At 46.3% G+C, this 21781-nt stretch overlaps 1 protein-coding gene and 1 long non-coding RNA gene across 5 annotated transcripts in view; both read left to right on the forward strand.

Annotated features, from left to right (window-relative positions):
* Positions 1–20716, forward strand: part of SUSD6 (sushi domain containing 6) — a 105402-nt gene extending 84686 nt beyond the window's left edge. For 3 of the 4 annotated variants that reach the window (XM_077938422.1, XM_015143938.3, XM_077938423.1), the window contains exons 3-6: positions 9037–9234; positions 10235–10373; positions 14270–14697; positions 16553–19713. In XM_077938422.1, the coding sequence (XP_077794548.1) occupies positions 9037–9234; positions 10235–10373; positions 14270–14697; positions 16553–16578 (791 nt within the window). In that variant the 3' untranslated portion in view covers positions 16579–19713. 4 annotated transcript variants of the gene reach the window in all.
* LOC144330335 (uncharacterized) lies at positions 10906–12681 on the forward strand. Its single transcript, XR_013396401.1, has 2 exons — positions 10906–11691; positions 12124–12681. It is a non-coding gene; the product is annotated as an uncharacterized LOC144330335 (long non-coding RNA).
* Positions 20717–21781: the final 1065 nt, after the last annotated feature.

Consider the following 21781-nt stretch of genomic DNA (forward strand, 5'->3'; position numbering starts at 1 on the left):
CCTTGTCACTGGACTGTGCTGTCTGACTCCTTGACAGATTATGGGTGTGGCAGAAGCCTGGCTCTGAGACCCTCTGATACTGCCCAGTGCTGTGGAGTGGGAATACAGCCTTCTGGGGTTCAAATCCTAACTGTGCCACCCACCTGCTGGGTGAAATTGAGCAAGTATCTCAACCCCTGGCTCAATTTGCTTATCTGTGTAATGCAGTGTTATGTTTCTAGAGGGTTTTTTGTGAGGCTTAAATGAGTTGCACATGTAAAGTGCTCAGATAGTGCCTGGCCTATATAGTCAGTGAACGCGAGCTGTTATTATTAGGAGGCTTCAGAAGAAACCTTTTGACCGTATCAGATGTGATCACTTGTTTTTTCTTCTTTGTATTTGTCTGGAATGCTCCAATTCCAACTTGCCTGGGAGGCTTTCTTTAGGGGAATCACCTTCCCTTAGAAAAAGACTGTTCAAACTAGGGTATAACTTTCTTTTTTATGCTGTATACAGTAGCTGGATGTCTCCAAAGCTGCAGGCTGAGCACATCAAAGGGGGAAATGAGCCACAGAACAGAACCTGGCAGGTTTCCTGATGCCCTGCACCCCTCAGCAGGCCCTGCTTAACTTAGTGGTCAGGCTTGCAGCTTAGAAGCCAGAGTTCCTGGTGAATCCAGCCCTGCCAATTACAAATGTGTGGCTTGAGGCAGATCACTCAACTCAGTTAAGCCTTATTGTCCTTATCTGTAAAGCAGAGAAAATATAGTACCTGCTTCATGTAGAGAGAGAACTCAGAAGAGTACTTGGCATAGGTAATAAACTATCTGTTCGCAATAATTACTGTTTTCCTTATCTTATGTCCCAAACAAACAAAAATATACATTTAAACACCTTTGTTCTCTGTATTGACCTTGCTTTTTCTCTGGATCTCTTTGCTTCTACAAACCATTGAAGATTAGAAGTAGAAATATAACCTTTATATATAAGAAAGGGTTTTGAGAATAAGCACATAAACAGTGCTTTTCTAAACTTTAAGAGACCCTCCAGGAGGCTGAGGCAGGAGAATGGTGTGAACCCAGGAGGCAGAGCTTACAGTGAGCCAAGATTGCGCCACTGCACTCCAGCCTGGGTGACAGAGCGAGACTCCGTCTCAAAAAAAAAAAAAAAAAAAAGAGACCCTCAGTGCTAAATGCCTCCTCCTTTCCACATCTTCAGCCTCACATTTCATGCCCTGTGGTGTGGTTCTGAACCTTTTCCACTGTTTTCAGATCCCCAGACCTATCCTCTTGACTGTTGGCCAAGGACTCCTTCACTGAGACTCTGCTGTCCACTACGATAGCCACTACTAGGCAGCCGCATGTGGTGACTGAGAACTTGAAATGTGTTTAGTCTGAGTTGAGATGTGCTATAAGTGTAACCGGAAAGGGGTCCAGATTCAGACCCCAAGAGAGGGTCCTTGGATCTCCCACAAGAAAGAATTCAGGGCGAGTCCACAGAGTAAAGTGAAAGCAAGTTTATGAAGAAAGTAAAGGAATGAAAGAATGGCTACTGTACAGACAGAGCAGTGTGGCATGGACTGCTCGACTGAGTATATTTGTGGTTATTTCTTGATTATATGCTAAACAAGGGGTGGATTATGCGTTAGTTTTCCAGGAAAGGGGTGGGAATTCCTGGAACCGAGGGTTCCTCCCCTTTTCAGACCGTATAGGATAACTTCCTGTGTTGCCATGGCATTTGTAAACTGTCATGGCTATGGTGGGGGAGTGTCTTTTAGCATGCTACTGCATTATAATTAGCATATAATGAGCAGTGAGGACACCGGAGGTCACTTTCATCACCATCTTGGTTTTGATGGATTTTGGTCAACTTCTCTGCCCAACCTGTTTTATCGGTGTGGTCTTTGTGACCTGTATCTTGTGTCTCATCCTGTGATTTAGAATGCCTAACCTCTTGGGAATGCAGCCCAGTGGGTCTCAGCCTCATTTTACCCAGCCCCTATTCAAGATGGAGTCGCTTTCATTCAGATGCCTCTTATATAAGTGTACAGACTACTATGAGAAAAAGAATATAAAGTATCTCATTAGTGAATTTTTATTTTTATTTTTATTTTTTTTTTTTTTTGAGACGGAGTCTCGCTCTGCCGCCCAGGCTGGAGTGCAGTGGGCGGATCTCAGCTCACTGCAAGCTCCACCTCCCGGGTTCCCGCCATTCTCCTGCCTCAGCCTCCCCAGCAGCTGGGACTACAGGCGCCCGCCACCTCGCCCGGCTAGTTTTTTGTATTTTTTTAGTAGAGACGGGGTTTCACCATGTTAGCCAGGATGGTCTCGATCTCCCGACCTCGTGATCCGCCCGTCTTGGCCTCCCAAAGTGCTGGGATTACAGGCTTGAGCCACCGCGCCTGGCCTCATTAGTGAATTTTTATGTTGACTACATGTTGTGATGTAATCAGTCATGTATTTTTTCATATGTTGGGTTAAATAAAATATTAAGATTAATTTCACCTGTTTCCATTTATGTGCCTAATTGGCTACTAGAACATTTTAAATTACATCTGTAGCCATGTTATATTTCTTTTGGACAGCTTTGTGCTAGGTTTATGATTTCCTTCCATTCCTTCCTCCTCAGTTTCTACTTTTTCTTATTTGCCTCAGGCTCTTAACCTTCCTGGGTGCAGATGAATGATCATCTGGCCAGAAAGACACCCCAGGCTATTAGAAAAGCTCATATTTGAGCATCTTGTGTCACATTTAACACTTACATTTCATTGGTTTAGGGTAGAGTTGGCTGTGACCATGTCTGTCTTCTCTAGGTCGTAGGCTTTTGACGGGGCATGGTTCTGTTACCAGAAAGAGGTCCAGATCCAGACCCCAAGAGAGGATTCTTGGATCTCACACAAGAAATGATTTAGGGAAGTCCATAGAGTAAAGTGAAAACAAGTTGATTAGGAAAGTAAAGGGGCTGGGTGCAGTGGCTCATGCCTGTAATCCCAATAATTTGGGAGGCCGAGGCAGGCAGATCACTTGAGGTCAGGAGTTCGAGACCAGCCTGGTCAACATGGTGAAACCCTGTCTCTACCGAAAATACAAAAGTTAACCGGGTGTGGTGGGTGGCACATGCCTGTAGTTCCAACTACTCAGGAGGCCGAAGCAGGAGAATTGCTTGAACCCATGAGGCAGTGAGCCCAGATCTTGCAGTGAGCCCAGATCGGCACTGCACTCCAGCCTGGGCAACAGGGCCAGACTCATCACAGACAAACAAAAAATGCACTCTAGATAATTTAAATGTAACCTTCCCCAACTCAACCCCAATCCCTTTGAGGCTGCACACATGTTACACTGATCTTTATATTCCCTACTTTCCACACCTTGTTTCGTAGGAGCTCAAGTATTTGTTCTGTTTGTTAAATTGAATGCTTTGACCCCATTTTGTTCTGTTTGTTAAATTGAGTGCTTTGACCTTGGGGGCCTTTCTTGGAGGTTATTTTGCTTTGCTTGTTTTGGAATGTTGTAAAAATTTGTTTTGTTTTAATTTGCCTCCTCCTTCTGAAAGGCTGGCCTGCAAAACCAACAAAAGCAGGGAACCTTTAAAAGGGCTGGTGAGGGTCCTCAGCACTTAGTTTCTGCTGAGGGTGTCAGGCTGAGGCGATGGAGGTGATGGAAGTATCAACTAGATCATTTTGCGTCTCATCTGAATTGTTACCAGGGTGGACTTTGACTGAATGCCTACCGTGTGCACTCCCTGTGCTCACTGAAAGCCTAAGTGGCTGTGGGACAGAATGGAAAGCAGAGGAAGCTAAAGATAATTCATTGATTTTTTTTCCCCCCTGTAAAATTGTCTGGCTTTCTCCTTTTCTTTTTAAAATTATGTGAAACTGCCACATCAGTTGAGTTCATTGCCTTCCCAGAGTTAAGTATGGAGCTTCCTTCTGCTGACCTGGAATTGTCAGAGAATGATCCTGGTGCACAGATCAAGACAGTTTCTTGCCTAGACTGTGGCTTCTGGAAGCCTTTGGGCAATTTCTTTGCCATGTGAGTTTTGCTTTTTTTTTAGTGTTCTTCCCAGGCATCACTGAGAGGGTCCTCTTCAACACCTGCCGTTGGCCAGGACTCTGCTCTTGGTCAAGAGGATCGTATTTTTTCACGTGTTCTTTTTCTTTTCTTTTCTCTTTTCTTTCTTTCTTTTTTCTTTTCTTTCTTTCTTTTTTTTTTTTTTTTTTTTTTTTTTTTTTTGAGACGGAGTCTCGCTGTGTCTCCCAGGCTGGAGTGCAGTGGCGTGATCTCGGCTCACTGCAAGCTCCGCCTCCCGGGTTCACGCCATTCTCCCGCCTCAGCCTCCCCAGTAGCTGAGACTACAGGCGCCCGCCACCACGCCCGGCTAGTTTTTTGTATTTTTAGTAGAGACGGGGTTTCACCATGTTAGCCAGGATAGTCTCGATCTCCTGACCTCGTGATCCACCCGCCTCGGCCTCCCAAAGTGCTGGGATTACAGGCTTGAGCCACCGCGCCCGGCCTTTTTTTTTTTTTTAAACAGAGTCTCACTCTATCGCCTAGGCTGGAGTGCAGTGGTATAATCTCGGCTCACTGCAACGTCTGCCTCATGGGTTCAAGCAATTCTTGTTCCTCAGTCTCCTGAGTAGCTGGGTCTAGAGTTGTGCATCACCACACCTGGCTAATTTTTGTATTTTTAGTAGAGATGGGGATTCACCATATTGACCAGGCTGGTCTCGAACTCCTGACTTCAAGTGATCTGCCCACCTTGACCTCCCAAAGCGCTGGGATTGTAGGTGTGAGCCACTGTACCCGGCCTTTTCACATGTTCTTAGTGTCTTAAAATGACTTGCCTTTTTTTGGGGGGGACCCTTTCTTCTTAGGTCTCCTTATTTCTTCTTTGAACCTGGAGCAGCATCTTATGACATACTTCAACTTATTTCTTTTCTATGACCTTCATAGATGGGCATAAAAGAATTTTTGTACTCAGTTTATTTTGCCATACTGAAGTGGTGTTGTCTGAACCTGAGGTTCATTGCCCCACAGCCATGGAAAATTAGGATGCAGACACACCAGAGTGAGGTTAAGAGTGGAAGTTTTATAAGCAAAAGAAAGAGAAGAGCTCTCTGCATAGAGAGGGATCCCAGAGAAAATGGATTGCCACTTCTGCAGTAAAATGAAGAAGGTTTTATAGATGAACTTGAGGAGACCATTTACATAGGGGACGAAAGATTGGTTGGACCAGGTGTGCCATTTGCATAGTTGTAGAATAGCTGGCTGTCCCACCCTAATCTTTTGTTATGCAGATAAGTTCTTTTTTTTTTTTTTTTTTTTTTTTTTTGAGACGGAGTCTCGCTCTGTCGCCCAGGCTGGAGTGCAGTGGCGCGATCTCGGCTCACTGCAAGCTCCGCCTCCCGGGTTCACGCCGTTCTCCTGCCTCAGCCTCCCGAGTAGCTGGGACAACAGGCGCCCACAACCGCGCCCGGCTAATTTTTTGTATTTTTAGTAGAGACGGGGTTTCACCGTGGTCTCGATCTCCTGACCTTGTGATCCGCCCACCTCGGCCTCCCAAAGTGCTGGGATTACAGGCGTGAGCCACCGCGCCCGGCCGCAGATAAGTTCTCTACCTGGTGGGCACCATGTTGCCTGGTCCTTACTGTACACGTGGTGACAAAGAAAAGGGAAGATGGAGCTTCCACGTTGAACATACCTGGCTTCCAGGTAGCCCTTTTCTATTGGCACAGCTGCTGGCATTCACCTGTGCAAGCTTCCAGCTTGCTCATCTATGCAGCTCGATTTTTCAGGCTGCTCTTTGTTAGAAAAGAAATGATTTTGAGGCTGCTTTTCCTTAAAAGGGAAACCTTGCTGAGGACTCTTTTGCCCTCGCTATCTGCCTAAATAATTTCTTTCTAGCTCCTGTATCAATACTAGGATTGCTATAATGTTGACATAATCTAAGGGGTCTCTCTTACCTCTAGTCCCTTTACATCAAATTATAAATTTGCTTTTCTTATAATGCTACCCTTCTCAAGAACCTTCAGTGGCTTCCCCTTTTCTTTGACTATAATTATAAATATCTCCTTTTGCAAGGAAGGTCCTCTACAACATGATTTCATCACTCTTCATGTTATTTTTTTGGACTTTTAAAAAATTATTCAACCCAGCCAAACTGGGCTACTTGCTGTTCTCTGAACTTAACCTACATTTTCCCACTTCAGTGCATTTACTTCAAACTATCAGCTCCCTTCCTGATGAAGTGAAGCCCCATCTGAAATGCTCCTTCCTCGGAAATTCTTTTCTAGGCTCCCCTATTCCTGCTTTGAACTTCGTCACTTGTGGCACAAATCACATTATTTGACATGTGTTAGAATAAATTTGTATATAGAGTATCTTTGGAAGAATGTGGTAGAAACTGGTGCAGTGCCTTTGAAGAGAGGAACCAAGTGACCAGGGGACAGGAGAAAGGCTTGCTTTTCACTGTGTACTCTTTGAATTTTATACCGTGTATGTTTCCCATGAGTCTGTTTTCTTTGTTTTGTTTTGGTTTTTGGTTTTTGTTTTTTGTTTTGTTTTGTTTTTTTGTATAAGTATTTTAAATAACAAAAACCTGATCCCTAAAACATTACAAGAAAATACTGGAGAGTATGTTTATAACCTCAGAGTAGAGAAAATGTCCTTAAACCAGAAACCATAAAGAGAATGATTTTTTAAATATATGTGTGCACTTAATGGTCATATCCCTATTTGGCAAGAAGGACCTGAGGTGCTTATATTTTTATCCTTTTTCAGAGCATAGCACAGTGACCCCCTACTCAGAATCAGTAAGTATTAGTTGAATTGAAATGAAACTGAATTGCAAGTCACTTCTTTGCAGGCCTCACTTTTTTTTTTTTTTTTTTTTTTTTTTTTTTTTGACTTATCATGAGTGCTAGGTGACCTCCAGGGTCCCACTCAAAGATTCTGTGGAGATGTGCGCTTTATGGAAAGAGATACCCAGCGAAGCAGGAGTGGCTTTAGAATCAGCAGCTCTTCCCCTGAGACTATCCTTCCCAGCACATTGGACTTGTGCGTGGGTCCTGCCTGCTTTCAGGAGCTGCCCTGGGGTGCTCAGCATTAATTATGCCGAGGAAATGAACCAATTAGACACAGTCCAGGGAGAGCCAGGGAGTAAGTCAGGGAGATCTGTGGCAGGCCTGCTGCCCTGAACAAAAGAGGGAAAGTGTAAAGGCTAAAGCAGTTTGCGGAGGTTTCTTTGGAAATCTAGCTGGCCAGTGCTCTGAACTACTTAGCCAAAGTTAAAGAGCACCAGAAGGAGTGTTTGTGTTTGTCTTCCTCCTGTTCAAGACCCTGGTGGTGGAGTAGAATAGGGACAAGTTGGGTTCTTAGAGGGGACTCGGGGGAGCTTACTGGGGCTCATCTCCTAGTTTCAGAGAAGCTGCCAGACTTCTCTGGATCCCTGTGGCACCTACCCAGCTTTGTTTTGTTAACAGCATTTTTTTTAGTGGCATCACCTAAAAAAAGAAAAGAAAAAGTGTCTTTTCTCCCCATCTCAAGTGATAAGCAAGTTGAGGGTAGGGAGCCATCATCTCTTTTTCATTTGGTGTCCGCTCCCCAACCTGGCTGGCAATCAGCTTGCTTAACAGCCATTTGTAGATTGGAAAGAAGTGGCATGGGTGAGAGAGGCTGTGAGCGCACAGCCGCAGGGTGGTGTGGTCTGCCCATCTTATGGATGAGAAACTGCCTTATCTTGGACAGTCAGGCACTGCGGTGTGACTCCCAGTCACTCCAGGCCTGTTAGAGGAAATGAGAAAAAGAAAACGACCGTTCTTATTCTCATACAGATGTCCTTGTGATATTCAGGATGGGGGCAGGGTATTCGTCAGCAAAATTGAATTTCGTTTAGAAAACTTTTGGTCTTTAGTGCATTCATGGTTGCCTGGCCATTCTACCTCGCCCAACATTCCAAACAGGGATTCTTTAGTGCCCCCACTTTTACTGTTTTGGCTGGTAATGCCCAGCAGTCCACCACCTGGGGACTTCAGTTTTGCAGTGTGTGTCCAGAGTGGAATCAGAGGCTGTCCTTTTCCTCCTCAGGGTCACTCAGACCTTCCAGATCCTCTGACTTACCATTCCTGCAACTTGTCAGCATTCCCACCACACCTGGGCACTGCCTGCCATCTCCCTAACCAGTTTCAAGAGGGCAAAGGGGAGGTAACCTTGACACCCATACCCCTTAAAGGCCGTGCTCCTCATGGGGTAGAAGCAGTGTCTGCTAGTGGAAAGAGCAGAAGTTTAGGATCAAAAGATTTGAATGTGACCCCAAGCCTGATATTTACCCTGCTATAAGCTTGGCTAAAAGTCACTTAACTTTTGTGGCCCTCAGTGTCTTCATCTTCAAAGGAGAGTAATGATAGCTGTCTCACAGAGTTGTCAGGACAAATAAGATAGGAGGTGAAGGTGCTTTTGAAACTAGGCAGTCCTGTATATCAGTGAAAAATGTGGGATTTATTACGGGATAAAGACAGGTGGTGCCATTGACTACTATAGTCAGAGAATGGAAGATGCACAGGGGGTTTGGGAAGCCTCCCAGGGAATCCATCAGAAATCCCCTCTCAGGCCAAGAGTGCATGTTTTTATTATATTATGGAGTCTTTTCTGACATTGATAGTGGAAACAAGGCCAACATTTTACCTCCTTTCACTCTGATTTATTGTGTGTGTTACAAACTTTATTACATAATACAGGCTTTATTAAAACATATTATGTCTAGATCTCTATAGGTTCAAGACTTTATAGAGTCGGCCGTTAATTTATGGATGGAATTCTCTTAAGGCATGGTGGGGAGGGAGGGGAAATGTTGCAAGCAGCCACACTTCCCCTGTTGCCAGTGTACTTCCCCTCTGTCAGTGGCAGCCTGAGTTTCCAGGGTTTGGTTAACAACTCCTCCAAGGAAAGGGTTCTTTGCTCCTCTTGTGTTTCCTGTGGAGGCCTTCAGAGCTGTGTCACTGAGAGCAGACTCCTACTGTATACCTCACCACTGTACCCCTGCGCTCTCCCTGTCTTTGCAGTGTGCCCCCTACCACCGGAGCCAGAGAATGGTGGCTACATCTGCCACCCCCGGCCCTGCAGAGACCCCCTGACAGCGGGCAGTGTCATCGAATACCTGTGTGCTGAAGGCTACATGTTGAAGGGCGATTACAAATACCTGACGTGTAAGAATGGCGAGTGGAAACCAGCCATGGAGATTAGCTGCCGTCTCAACGAGGGTCAGTCTGGCAGTTGGAAAAGGGATGCTGCTGGGGTTCTGCTTTCTGTTAACTCACAGGACACAATGCATGCTTCCTCCAGAGCACCCTTTGCTGTGGTGCAGCCCAGACCCGTTTGATGCTCTGCAGCCTCCCTTTCTTGGGTCTTCATGTCTTTATGGAAGATACTTGAGGTTGCTGGTGCATGTCCTATTGCATTTCATTGAGCCATCTGCCGTGCTCCGTAAAGCCCCTTTGATGTTCAAGATCTCGTTCGCCTGACCAAGTGCTGGTGATCCTTGGCCATGTTCTGCTCTCACAGTGAGCACAATGCTAATACTTCTCTAGTGTCTCTTCCATTTCATTTTTCCTTGAATGGAGCTACAGACCAGCTGGACAAAAGACTTCCCACCCTTCCTGCTTCCTCCTGTCTTGCATGACAGGAAAAGCCAACTGCAGGAAAGTGTGTTACATGCCCATCTTTGTGCTTCCCACTCAGGCTTCAAGACCAGAGCATGTTTAACTCACGACACCCCACAAGTGGGTGGGAACCAACCTGAGAGTTACAATTAAAGCTGTGGATCTTAAGACAAGGTTTTATTACAGCCCAGTTTCTGTAAACTAATCCTGCCACTTGGGGAGAACATAGGTAGAATTTAAGATGGTGGAAGGATGTGCCCAGTTAAATGGTCCATGTTTACAAACTTGCTTTTGAGGATGGGATCAAAGTGGTTTATAAAGGTAAAATCTCTAGTGTTAAGTGAGTTTATGTATCAGATGGACCTCAAAGATTGGAAGTGAAGGGAATTTTTATTCAGGAAACAGGATAGGGAAATGGTCCTTTTCCAGGAGAACTGTGTATATATAGGTCATTGTAAGCTGTTATTCCTGAAATGACCCTGTCCATAGGATGTCTATATTGCCTCATTCAGGAGGCATTTGACAAGATCAGCTGTGGGGCCCGTCAGCTGTTTTGTGTATTTGGGTACAAAACCCTTCTGATGATGGCTTGTTTTTATAGATAAAGACACCCACACATCACTTGGGGTCCCCACGCTGTCTATAGTGGCTTCTACTGCCAGCTCCGTGGCGCTCATTCTCCTCCTCGTGGTGCTGTTTGTGCTGCTGCAGCCAAAGCTGAAGTCTTTCCATCATAGCAGGTGAGCCCAGTGGCAGAGCTGCTGTGGGACAGGCAGGTGCAAGCATCACTGTGGGGGCCAGTCTTTGGTGGAGGGTTGCTGGTGGCCTGCCACTCTGTGGGTCTGTGTGTGTCCAGGGAGTGGGGAGGACCCTGCCATGTGTTAAACTCCTAGATGTGCCTAGCGTTGTGCTTATTGCTTTGCATACATTATCTTAATCCTCATAGGAACATTGCAGATGAGGAAATTGAGGCTCAGAGAGGTTAAGTTATTCACTCAGGGTTATACCTCTAGATGACAGCAGAGCTCAGAACTGAAGCTGGGCGCAGTGGCTCACGCCTGTAATCCCAGCACTTAGGGGAGGCCAGGGTGGGCGGATCACCTGAGGTCAGGAGTTCGAGACCAGCTTGACCACCATGGCGAAATCTTGTCTGTACTAAAAATACAAAACAATTAGCTGGGTGTGGTGGCACGCACCTGTAGTCCCAGCTACTCAGGAGGCTGAGGCAGGAGAATCACTTGAACCCATGAGGCAGAGTTTGCAGTGAGCCGAGATCGCACCACTGCGCTCCAGCCTGGGAGACAGAGTAAGACTCTGTCCCATAAAAACTGAAATCTGTTCAATTCCAAAGCCATGTCATTTTGCCTACACCAGTGGTTCTCAAAGCGTGGTTCCAGCAGCATCAGGATCATGGAGCTTGTTAGGATCAACCAAATGAGAAGTTCTAGGGGTGAGGCCCAGTGATATTGTTTAACAAGCTGTCCAGGTGATTTTGATGCACACTTAAGTTTGTGAGCCACTATCCTGTACTCTTGGTTCCCAGTCCTGGCTGCAATATAGAGGCACCTGGGGGAGTTTAAAAACAAGTATCAACACTTGGGCCTCCATTCCCATTCTGATTTATTTGGTTTGGAATGGAACCCTGGCATTCACTTTTTATAAAAAACTTCTCAGTTTTTCTGTGCGGCTAGGATTGAGAAGCACTGCACGACACTGAGGAGAAACAGAGGAAGTGGATTTTCTTGCCTGCCTTTATCAGTTTCCTTTTCCAGTCTAGTGCTTTAGCCACAAGTTGTCTAGGGGCGGGAGCATGAAGGGTGGGGCTGATGGTGCTGGCCCTGCGTGGATTCCCAATGATGGACTTTTCTTCCAGGCCATTGTGGCTTCTGCAGTTGCTTGGCCCTTCCTGGCAGTTCCTCATTCCCTCTTGAGGAGTAACATTTTTTATGTATCTTCATAGTCCTTCATCAGTCACTGTTATAACTCACAAACATAAAAGGCCAAACTAAACTGCAGTCAGTAAAATGTTCCAAGTTTGGATTTACAGACAAGGACCAGGCTGGATTTAATCTCTGTGTACTATGTGTGATTTTCTTTCTTTTGCTTTGTTTTTGGGAAGAGGCTAGCAGTTATTTTTAAAGGCTATTAATTAATAGGATGAAGAGAATTTGAAGGGGATTGTTTACTTGAAATAATCAGCTATTTCCACCTAAAGTCAAACTGATCAGTTCTGCATCTCATCTAAATTAGGGAGTTTTCCCCCCCACTATAGTTAACTTGTAAGTTTGTTAAAAGTAACTGGCTAGTTTTGCTTGATTTGAGGGAAGATTTGGTTTTCATTGTAGACCCCATTTAAATTTTGTGCTGTGTACATATATTACTTTTTAAGCCAAATACTATTTTGAGTAATAAAAATCAAGCGCATACCCATGTATACACTGCTTTCTTTTTTGTCTTTTTCTGAGACAGGGTCTCACTAATGTTGCCCAGGCTGGAGTGCAGTGGCGTGATCACGGCCTACTGCAGCCTCAACTTCCCTGGGCTCAGGTGGCCCTCCCACCTCAGCCTCCCTAGTAGCCGTGACCACAGGCATGTGCCACCATACCCAGCTAATTTTTTTGTATTTTTTGTAGATACAGGTTTCATCATGTTGCCAGGCTGGTCTTGAATCCTGGTCTCAAGCAGTCTGCCCACCTCAGCTTCCTAAAGTGCTCCCATCAAATTTTCCCTTCCTTCCAAAACTCTCTGCCACTTCTCTCCTCTCAGAGTGTAGGTAGCACAGATTTTACTTCCAAGAGCAGGTGAGGAAATTGAGAACTACTAACAGCAATCTAGCAACAATGATATGGTCCGGCAGCAGAGCATCTGTATTTCTTGAAGTGATGAGCTGAAAGGACACAGCATCACCTAGGATTGGCCTGAATCCAGTCCTGAGGAAACTATTAGACAAGTCCAGATTGTGGGACATTCTTTGAGACAGCTGGCCTGGACTCTTAAAAACAAAAAAGTCAATGTAATGAAAGAAAAACTGGTGGACTGTTTAACAGATTAAATGAGATGAAAGAGATACTTAATTGGGTCCTGGATGAAAACAAAGAAGACTGCAGCTGAAGTAGAAATATTTTTGGATAGTTAGGAAAATGTGTATTATTGTATTACACCAAGGTTGAATTTCTGGGATCTGATAATGTAGTTATATCAGAAAGGATACTTTTAGGAAGTATATGTTAAGTAACGTCTTCACCTTACTTTTAAGGTTCAGGGAGAAAAAGGCATATTTATGTGTATAACAAAAGTGATCCCCAAAAAAGGTATCTGCATGACACGTATGATGTTGAATAAAAGAAGCCAGAAACAGATATATACTCTCACAAATTTACTTCGTTATCCCATTCAAGTAAAGATTAAAAATATGCAAAACTGTCTGGGTGCCATGGCTCATGCCTGTAATCCTTTGGGAGGAGGAGGTGGGAGGATTGCCTGAGCCCAGGAGTTCAAGACCAGCCTGGGCAACATGGAGAAACTCCATCTCTACAAAAAATTGGCCAGGCATGGTGGTGCATGCCTTAGTCCCAGCTACTTGGGAGGCTGAGGTGGGAGGATCACCTGAGCCCAGGATATTAAGACTGTAGTGGGTTGTGATCACGCCACTGCACTCCAGCCTAGGCAACAGTAAGACCCTTTCTCAAAAGCAAAACAATTTTTTTTATGTAAAAAAATATGCAAAACTAAACCATAGTGTTGAAGGATTCATGTTTAGGTAGTAGAACTGTTAAAATAAAAAGCAAAGAAATGATTTTCATGAAAGTCTGGATAGTGGTTACTTTTTGTGGTGAGGCAATGGGAGTGATTTTGGGACAGGTGTAAAGGGTCTAGGGTCTGGGCAGTGTCCTTTTTCTTGACCTATGTAGGAGTTTTATACCAGTGTTACTTTTGGAGTAAATCAGCTAGCTGTACATAGATTTTTCTTGTGTTCTCTTTTCTGTATTTGTGTTCTAATTTTTTAAAAAGTTTACAAAGTTAAAAAAAAATCAAGCAGTATGGCTGAGTCAGAACAAAATTATTGTGATTTCTAGTCCAGTATCCCACTTTAAGGCCATAGTGCTTCCCTATTTTTTTAACGGCTTTATTGAGATATATTCCACATACCATACAATATACCTATTTAATGTGTACAGTGAAGTGGTTTTTAGTATATTCACAGATATATGCCACCGTCATTCTCTCACTTTCTTATCTTAGCCATGCTCAATGAATGCTTTTATTTCTGGGTCTCTAGGCTCCTAGTTTTTCCACAGGGCAAAAGGGCCAGGTGCCTGTGTACCCAGAGGTTAAGAACACAGTTTTTGGAGGCTGATGGAACTGGATTCAAATCCTGGCTCCATCCTTTACCAGCTGTGTGATCGTGGGCAAGTTAATTAACTTCTCTGAGCCTCATTTGCATTATTGGCGAATCCCTACCTGAAAGGGCTGAGGTGAGAATCCAGCATGATAAGATGTTTAAAATTCTTAGTGCTTTGCCTGTTACATAGTAAGTGCTCGAAACTGGTGGCTGCTGCTATTGTTATTATTATTGTACTTGTTTATCTGTGTGTTTATTCTAATTCATCCTTTGTCTTTTCCTCCTCCACTCCAGGCGTGACCAGGGAGTATCTGGGGACCAGGTCTCCATCATGGTGGATGGAGTCCAGGTTGCACTACCATCATATGAGGAGGCTGTATATGGCAGTTCTGGTCACTGTGTGCCACCCGCTGACCCCAGAGTACAGATTGTGCTGTCAGAAGGGTCTGGGCCCAGTGGGAGGAGTGTGTCAAGGGAGCAACAGCCGCCGGACCAGGGGGCCTGCTCCTCTGCAGGTGGAGAGGATGAGGCCCCAGGCCAGTCTGGACTATGTGAAGTCTGGGGCTCTCGGGGCTCAGAGACTGTGATGGTGCATCAGGCAACCACCTCTTCCTGGGTGGCCGGCTCAGGGAACCGCCAACTGGCACACAAAGAAGCTGCAGATTCAGAGAACAGTGACATACAAAGCCTTTTATCCCTCACGTCAGAGGAGTACACAGATGGTGAGTGGTCTGAGCTGAACATGAATTATTAGCTGCTTAGGGTCCTTGCTGGGAGTGAGGAAGGACTGTGAGCCTCTCTAATAATTGGTGTATTTTTAGCAAAAAAAGATAGTACCTGGGATATTTGCCTACAAAATAGAATTTCACCCTCAGAGTACTGAGTAGGGCTTTGGGCTCTCTCTAGTGAGACTTTTCACTGTTGCCCGTGAATTCTGATCATTTGGAGTCTCTAAGGCCATTCATGGTCACAGAGCCTTGCTAAATCAAAAGATAGACAGCTTGTTGGAGTTGCGGATGGGGTCTGTCCTCTTGTTATAAATGTTATGTTCCTGAAAGGTCGGGAGTGACAAGGAGGCATAGGTTATTTTATGGAAAAATGAGAGCCTATCCAAAGCAGACAGCTGCTGCTTTCTGAACAGGAGTGTTCCGGGTACTATGCTAGTTCGTTTGCTTGCACTATCTCAGTTAAACATCACAATGATCCTAAGACATAGGTGTTTATTGACATCCCCATTTTACAGCTGAGGAAACTGTGGCTCAAAGAAGGTAAGTCACTTGGCCCACTTGGTAAATGGCTGAGCTGGGATTTGAAGCCAGATGCTGCCTTCCAGCTGGCTCTAGCACCCTTGTGGCAAACAATCATAGAATGAAATTATTGCCTCCTGATGTTTCTGCCTTTGCCAGAGCCCAGTTTACCTTGGGCTTGAGTCTGTCACTTTGAAAGCTATCTTTAAGGTAAATCCCAGTGTGGTTCAGGATGAGACTAACCCTAGATGCCCCTTTCTACAGTGAAGACTTGTACACTCAGAAAGCTTCCCTAAAAGAGCCTTAGAGGAAACTTTATGCTTCCTGGGTATCCTGGGCATAGTAAATGTCTAAGGTTTAGAATATCTGAAAGCAAAGAAGTTGGAAATTATTGAAGGCAGATCATGTTTATGGAGCTTCCTGGTTATCAACAGCTTGCCTTCCTTTTTCTTGGTTGGCCATTAAAATAGTTGACCCAGGTTTGAATCTGGAAGCCAGTAACCCCACAGTCAGCCACATATATTGTGAGATGTGTCTAAGTGTATATCATAGCCCTTACCCTCCCAAGGAGCCAAGGTGGGGCCCTCCTCTTCCTCCTCTTCCATGCTACCTAGCTTTGTTTTTTGTATTTAACAAACATTTTGAGAGGCCATCTTGTGCCTAACGCTGGATTAGGTTTCAGGGGTGATACAGAGAAAATATGAAATGTGCTATCTTCCTGCATGGAGTATCAGCCATTTGGGAAGATGGTGGGGCCTATACTCAAGAGATAATAGAACCAGGAATTGTAGCATCTATGTCAAAATGAGGGGTTCAGAAAACAAGACCCAGAAGTCAGTGAGTTCCTTGCAGGCCATGCCTGAGCTGTTTGGGACTGATAATATCCTAGGAAGTTGGGAGCTTGAGGCCCACAGCATATGAAGAAGCTGAAACCAAAAGAGGGGAAATGATTTATCCAAAGTCACACGACTGGCAGATTGCTTTAGGAGGCAGTGGGACTTCACAGGGCTTTGTAGCCTCATAGGGTGGAATTAGGAGAGAAAGGGAAGGGACTAGACCAGCAGAGCTAAGGCAGAGAGCAGAGAGGAGGGTGGTTTGAATACCAGGCTGAACATTCAGTTTTGTTTCACATAGGCAGTGAGAAAGATAAGCTAGAAAGTCATAAAAAGGAAGTAGGGAGTTTTTGCCTACCTAGAAGTGTATGAGTGGGACATTTACTTTCTTTAAATTACGGGCTATGTGGGATAGCCCCTAATTTGCAGTGGGGTCGAGAGTGCTCTGGAGACCCACACGAGGTAACCACTGTGCTTTTCTTCTGGTCTTCCTGCAGATATTCCACTGTTGAAAGAAGCATGAGGGCAGCGGCTAGCCTTTCCTCTCTGCGAGGTTCTCTCAGCCCTTCCTCCCTCTCCCTGTGGGATTGAGCACCCTGTACTCTCCAGCCACCTTACCTGGATACCTGAGCTGCCACCTGTGTACCTGTGTATCTCTGAGGGCCCTATAGGCCCACCTTGCTGGAAACTCAAGGAAGATTCTCACCATCTGCCTGTTGGACAGCTAGAGGAATTGGCTCTTTGCCTGGCCCAGCCTTCCCGTCTGTTGGAGACATATTTGAATGTGCTGGATCGAACCCTCCCTTTTCCTAAGCCTCTGGGTCCCCTCCAGCCAGCTCTTTGGCAGCAGCCCCCACCAGCTCCTGTGGGCCTGAGTGCTGCTGTGTTTACTTGTGCCTTTCCCCCACCCTGTCCAGTTTCCCTGTCATGCAGGCTTGTTGCTGTCCACAAGCCTTAGTGGCTGCACTGCTGCCCCCTGCCACATAGGGGGCCAGGCCTGGGTCTATCCTGTTTCCTTTGAGGGCTGCCCCTGCTGCCCTTTGCAGGAGCAGATCCAGGTGTGAGAGCTCTTGAGTCAGGAGTGGCAGAAGTGGCTCTAACTGGGGTGAGAGTGTAGTCCCTGGGCTTGCCCTGGGTTGACCCTGGTGGCACATTTCCTTGGCCGAGGATGGAAGATTTGGAAAATCATGCCCAAGCTGGCCCAGGACCCAGCCATCTGGCCCAAAGGCGCAAGCTCCTGGCCTTGTTGAGTGTTTCCAAGAAGCATCCAGAAGATCCCAAGGGAGAGAAGGAAAATGGCTGATAATGATTGTCTTCCTAATATGCAAGTTCTCACTTCCTACTTCCAGCGTCGGCCTTCCTGGCCTTGTCTTTTTTCTGTTTCCCTGGAGTATAAGGGGAAGTTGCATGCTGCCTCCTGGGTTTTATCCCAGATAGCTCTGGCTTTCTTGCTACCCACAGGGGCCTGGGGCAGGAAGGAGAGTTGCTGAGATGCCATGGAGTGCCCATCTGGTCACTGGCAATCTAGCCAGGTTGCCCCTTTCTGGGTTTGTGGTGACGGAGGGGAGGCCGAGGGGCGCAGACTGAGTCCCCGGGTGGCTGCAGGCAGCTCTAGCCCAGTCCTGAGGATCCTCCTCACCATGGTCACGTGCCTTAGTAACTGTGCCCAGGAAGTGGCCTGCTGCTTGCTGTGCTGCTGCTTTTCCTACTCCTGCCCTTCCCTGCCACCACTCGCATGTCACGGCTGACAAACGATTCCTTGTCTTCCCTGGCCCCCTGGGGGAAGGGCTGAGAAACAGTCCATGTGCACCCTGACCTTACTGGCCTGAGGTGGGCAGAGGGGTGTGGAGTAGCCTGGAGTACAGGGCCCTGGGGGAGGAGCCCGCTGATGAGGGGCACTCTCCCATAGCCATGTGTTGAATGCTAACTAGGCTGGGGTGGACGAACTCTGCCAGCTGCTATCATCTTCAGAAGATAGACGCAGCAGTAAGGAATGTTTGTTTCGCTTTTTTCTGAAATTTTCTGAAGCACTGTGGCTGGGAAACTTCGAAGCGGACCCTGTGCTGCATGTCTGCTCCTCCCCTGAGCCTCTCTGCTTGGGGGTGGTAAAAATAATAAAAATCCCAGTATATTTTTCAGTACCTTACCTAACAGGGTTGGCTCCAGGCGTGGGTGGCCTAGAAGATAAGGGGGAGTGGTCTTCTCCCAGCCTGTTACCCTCTTGCCTCTTGCCTCCGCGCTTACACACGCACTTTACCACCCAGTCATTCCCTGGCCTCTTGCTGCCACTTGTAGTCTTCCTTCCTTCCTCTCAGGGTAAGGGCAGTGCCTGCTGTGCCTGTTGGCCACTCCCACACTTCCCCTCCCCCAGGAGCCCTCATCTGCTGTGCTGAGTCCAGGAAAGCATAGGTAGGTAGGGAGCTGGTTGGAGAAGGTGCTAGAACCAGAAGGCAGATGAGACTAGCATTGGCCCACCTGGAGAGGTGTCCCTAATGGCCCCAGTCCCCTTACCACACCCACAGCAGTGCCCTTGTCTTCCTCCAAAAAAGAAAGCAGGGACAAATGGGGGAGGGGTGGTAGTCCGAAGACTCACTACTGAGCCTTCAGCTTTTGTTTTTCACTGTTTCAAAACCTGAATTCTATTCTAGAATGGTTTTAAAATGGAAGATCTTGCCTTTTTCTATCTTGTTACTCTGGGGTTTTTCCCCACTAAGAGATTGCACTTTTTGTTTGGGGTTTATTCAGCTGCATAGATGACCAGCTTGATCCCTGGTGAAATGAAAAGCCTTCCTTCTCCTGAAACCTCTTTCCGCCCTGCCCTCCACTTAACAACACTGAGGAGGGCAAGCCCAGGCTTGCCCACCTGGTAGGAAAGGAAATCAGAACAATGGGAGCCTTGGCTCCTCCCCTCCTTCTTGTCACTGGCTTTGATGAGGCCCACTTCCCAGAGGCTCCTGGGCCTGTGAGTACAGGAGCTCATTCTCCCCTCGCTGCTGAAGTCTGTGACAGCTTCTTCCCCTAGTTATTTCTCTTTCTTCCAAAGCAATTTCTTCTTAACCATCAGCCATGTGCTGCTATTTCTAGGGCTTCTGGGCTTTGTCCCTTACTGAGGGATTAGGGACTCCACAGCTGCCTTGAGGTAGGGCCTGGCTGAGAGACAAGGGCAGCAGCAGGTGGCAGGCTGTTAGAAGAGAGGCTGCCTAAGGAGCCCGGAGCAGGTGGAAACAGGTGGTAGAAACCGGCCACAGCCCTGCTTTCCCAGGCTCACCTCTAGGGCATTCCAGCAGAAGGCTGATGCGGGAGAATGGCCAGCACCAAAGGACATTTAAAAGAGTTTTTGGGTTTGTTTTTGTTTGTTTTGTTTTGTTTTGTTTTGCACACTTGAGCTGACGGTTTAATATCCTGGTGACTTGCAGTCACATTCTAATGACTTTCAAGGGCCAGAATATGGTGAAAATCACTTAAAATATCCGTCCCTTCCATGCCTTCGTTTAGCAGGTGGGCTCTATCTTTTGCCATTTCTGTATTATATGTGCTGTGTTCCCGTTTCACTGGGTATGAACTGTGAAATGGACTGAATCCTGGCCACTTTATGAGTTTGGTTTTATAAGGCATTTCAATGTACATTCTATAAATACAAGCACTCCATTTGCAAACAGATCTTAAGCTAATATTTTCTTTCCCATTCATCTTGCCCTCCTCCTCCTCCCGCCAGCTTTAAAGTTCAGTGGAGAAGCCAGATGGCAATTCAGACAAAGGTATACTCTTCCTGCTTCATGGGTGGTGGCACGGGAATAGATAGCTCTTAGCCCTTTCCCTCCCAGTCCCAGCTGAGCACTCAAACCACTTGGTTCCCACATAACATTGTCGCCTCCATTTCTGAGGAACATCCTTGTATAGAGAATGAAATATGCTGCAAACATTTCTGCATCCTTACTCCTCACCCCCAAAGAAAAAAAAAAGGCCTAGCAGGGAAGCAGCATGCAGGCTTCACAGCTTAATGCCAAGGACAGCGAGTGAGGCTGGGAGCTTCTTTTAGGCCTGCTGGGTCTCTAGGCTCTTGGAATAGGGACAGTCATTATTGGTGCCCCAAGGTGGGACTTGGAGAATATTTTGCTTGGCATATGTTTGGTCTGAATGATATAGTTGCTGGTTCCCTAGAGAGGAAAAGGTGGCAGGCCCAGCTTTGCTGGGAAATGGCTCTTAATTTCCCATTGAAACCCTAGTAGAATTGTGAATGAAAACCCCAAAGTTGAGCCCCTCTGCCAAGCAGCAGAGGTAGCAGAAGGGGATGCAGGGGCAAAGCACTCAATTGCCAAGCAAGGAGGAGAGATGTACGTGGGTTGTGTGGCAGTCCCCACACCCTGCCCTGGCTTCTTCAGGTTATCGCACCACTATGGAATCCTTTGCAGAATGGTACTCATGTAATGGTTTAAAACAACACATTCATAATCGGCTCTGTGCAGGATGTCACTCAATCAGTTTGGGTTTGCTTTATTTTATTTTATATATATATATATTTTTTGGTATCCTGTACATTGCAGTGGGTGTGAAGATAGTATTTTAATATTTGTACAAAGTTTAATTTAATTTTAATTGTTCTATGTATATAACTGCATTTCTAAATAATTAAAAAAAAGTTCTTATGAAGGCAATTATGGGAAATGTAATCCTTCCTGAAAGCTTTTGCAGAAACCTTAGATTGAAAGAGGATATGTGGGCCGGAGGTCATGGAAGGATGAGGCACTAGCTCTGTAGGGAGGGTGCCTGGCAAGAGGTGGAGGAGCCGGGATGGAGAGCACTTTGTGAGGCCAAGGTGGTTGGATCACTTGAGGCTAGGAGTTTGAGACCAGCCTGGCCAACATAGCAAAAGTACATCTCTACTAAAAATACAAAAATTAGCTGGGTGCAGTGGTGCATGCTTGTAATCCCATCTACTTGGGAGGCTGAGGCCGGAGAATCGCTTGAACCCGGAAGACGGAGGTTGCAGCCAGCTGAGATTGCACCATTACACACCAGCCTGGGTGACGGAGCGAGACTGTCTCAAAAAATAAATAAATGTAAAAAAGAAGTCTTGGCCGGGCACGGTAGCTCATGCCTGTAATCCCAGCACTCTGGGAGGCCGATTCAGGCAGATCATGAGGTCAACAGATTGAGACCATGCTGGCTAACACAGTGAAACCCTGTCTCTACTTAAAATACAAAACAAAAAAAAAAATTAGTCGGGTGTGGTGGCGGGTACCCATAGTCCCAGCTACTCAGGAGGCCGAGGCAGGAGAATGGTGTGAACCTGGCGAGGCAGAGCTTGCAGTGAGTCAAGATCACACCACTGCACTCCAGCCTGGGCAACAGAGCAAGACTCTTGTCTCAAAAAAAAAAAAAAGTCTTGGCCACCAAATCTTCAGTATGGTGGGGTGCGGGTGCTTGGGCAAGGGAGGGATGACAGCAAAGGGAGGTTCAAACCGGACAGAAAGCCACCACGGCTTCAGTGTGGCAAGGAGGGCATTTGAAATGAGCTCACAGAATCAAGGCTGCTTGGATTATATTCCTGGAAAGAGCAGATGTCTTGGAGCAGACGGGAAGAGAGAAGGAACTGTGGTGATGGCTCCCAAAACACCAAGGGTTTCAGGAAGAAGGCAGTGAGGCCCAAGTTAAAATAAGGGAAGCATTCTATTTATCTGGGGAAACTATGGCAACAGTAGGCATTGCTGGCAATTCAGTGGGCA

The sequence above is a fragment of the Macaca mulatta genome, chromosome 7 (assembly GCF_049350105.2).
Source record: "Macaca mulatta isolate MMU2019108-1 chromosome 7, T2T-MMU8v2.0, whole genome shotgun sequence".
NCBI lineage: Eukaryota > Metazoa > Chordata > Mammalia > Primates > Cercopithecidae > Macaca > Macaca mulatta.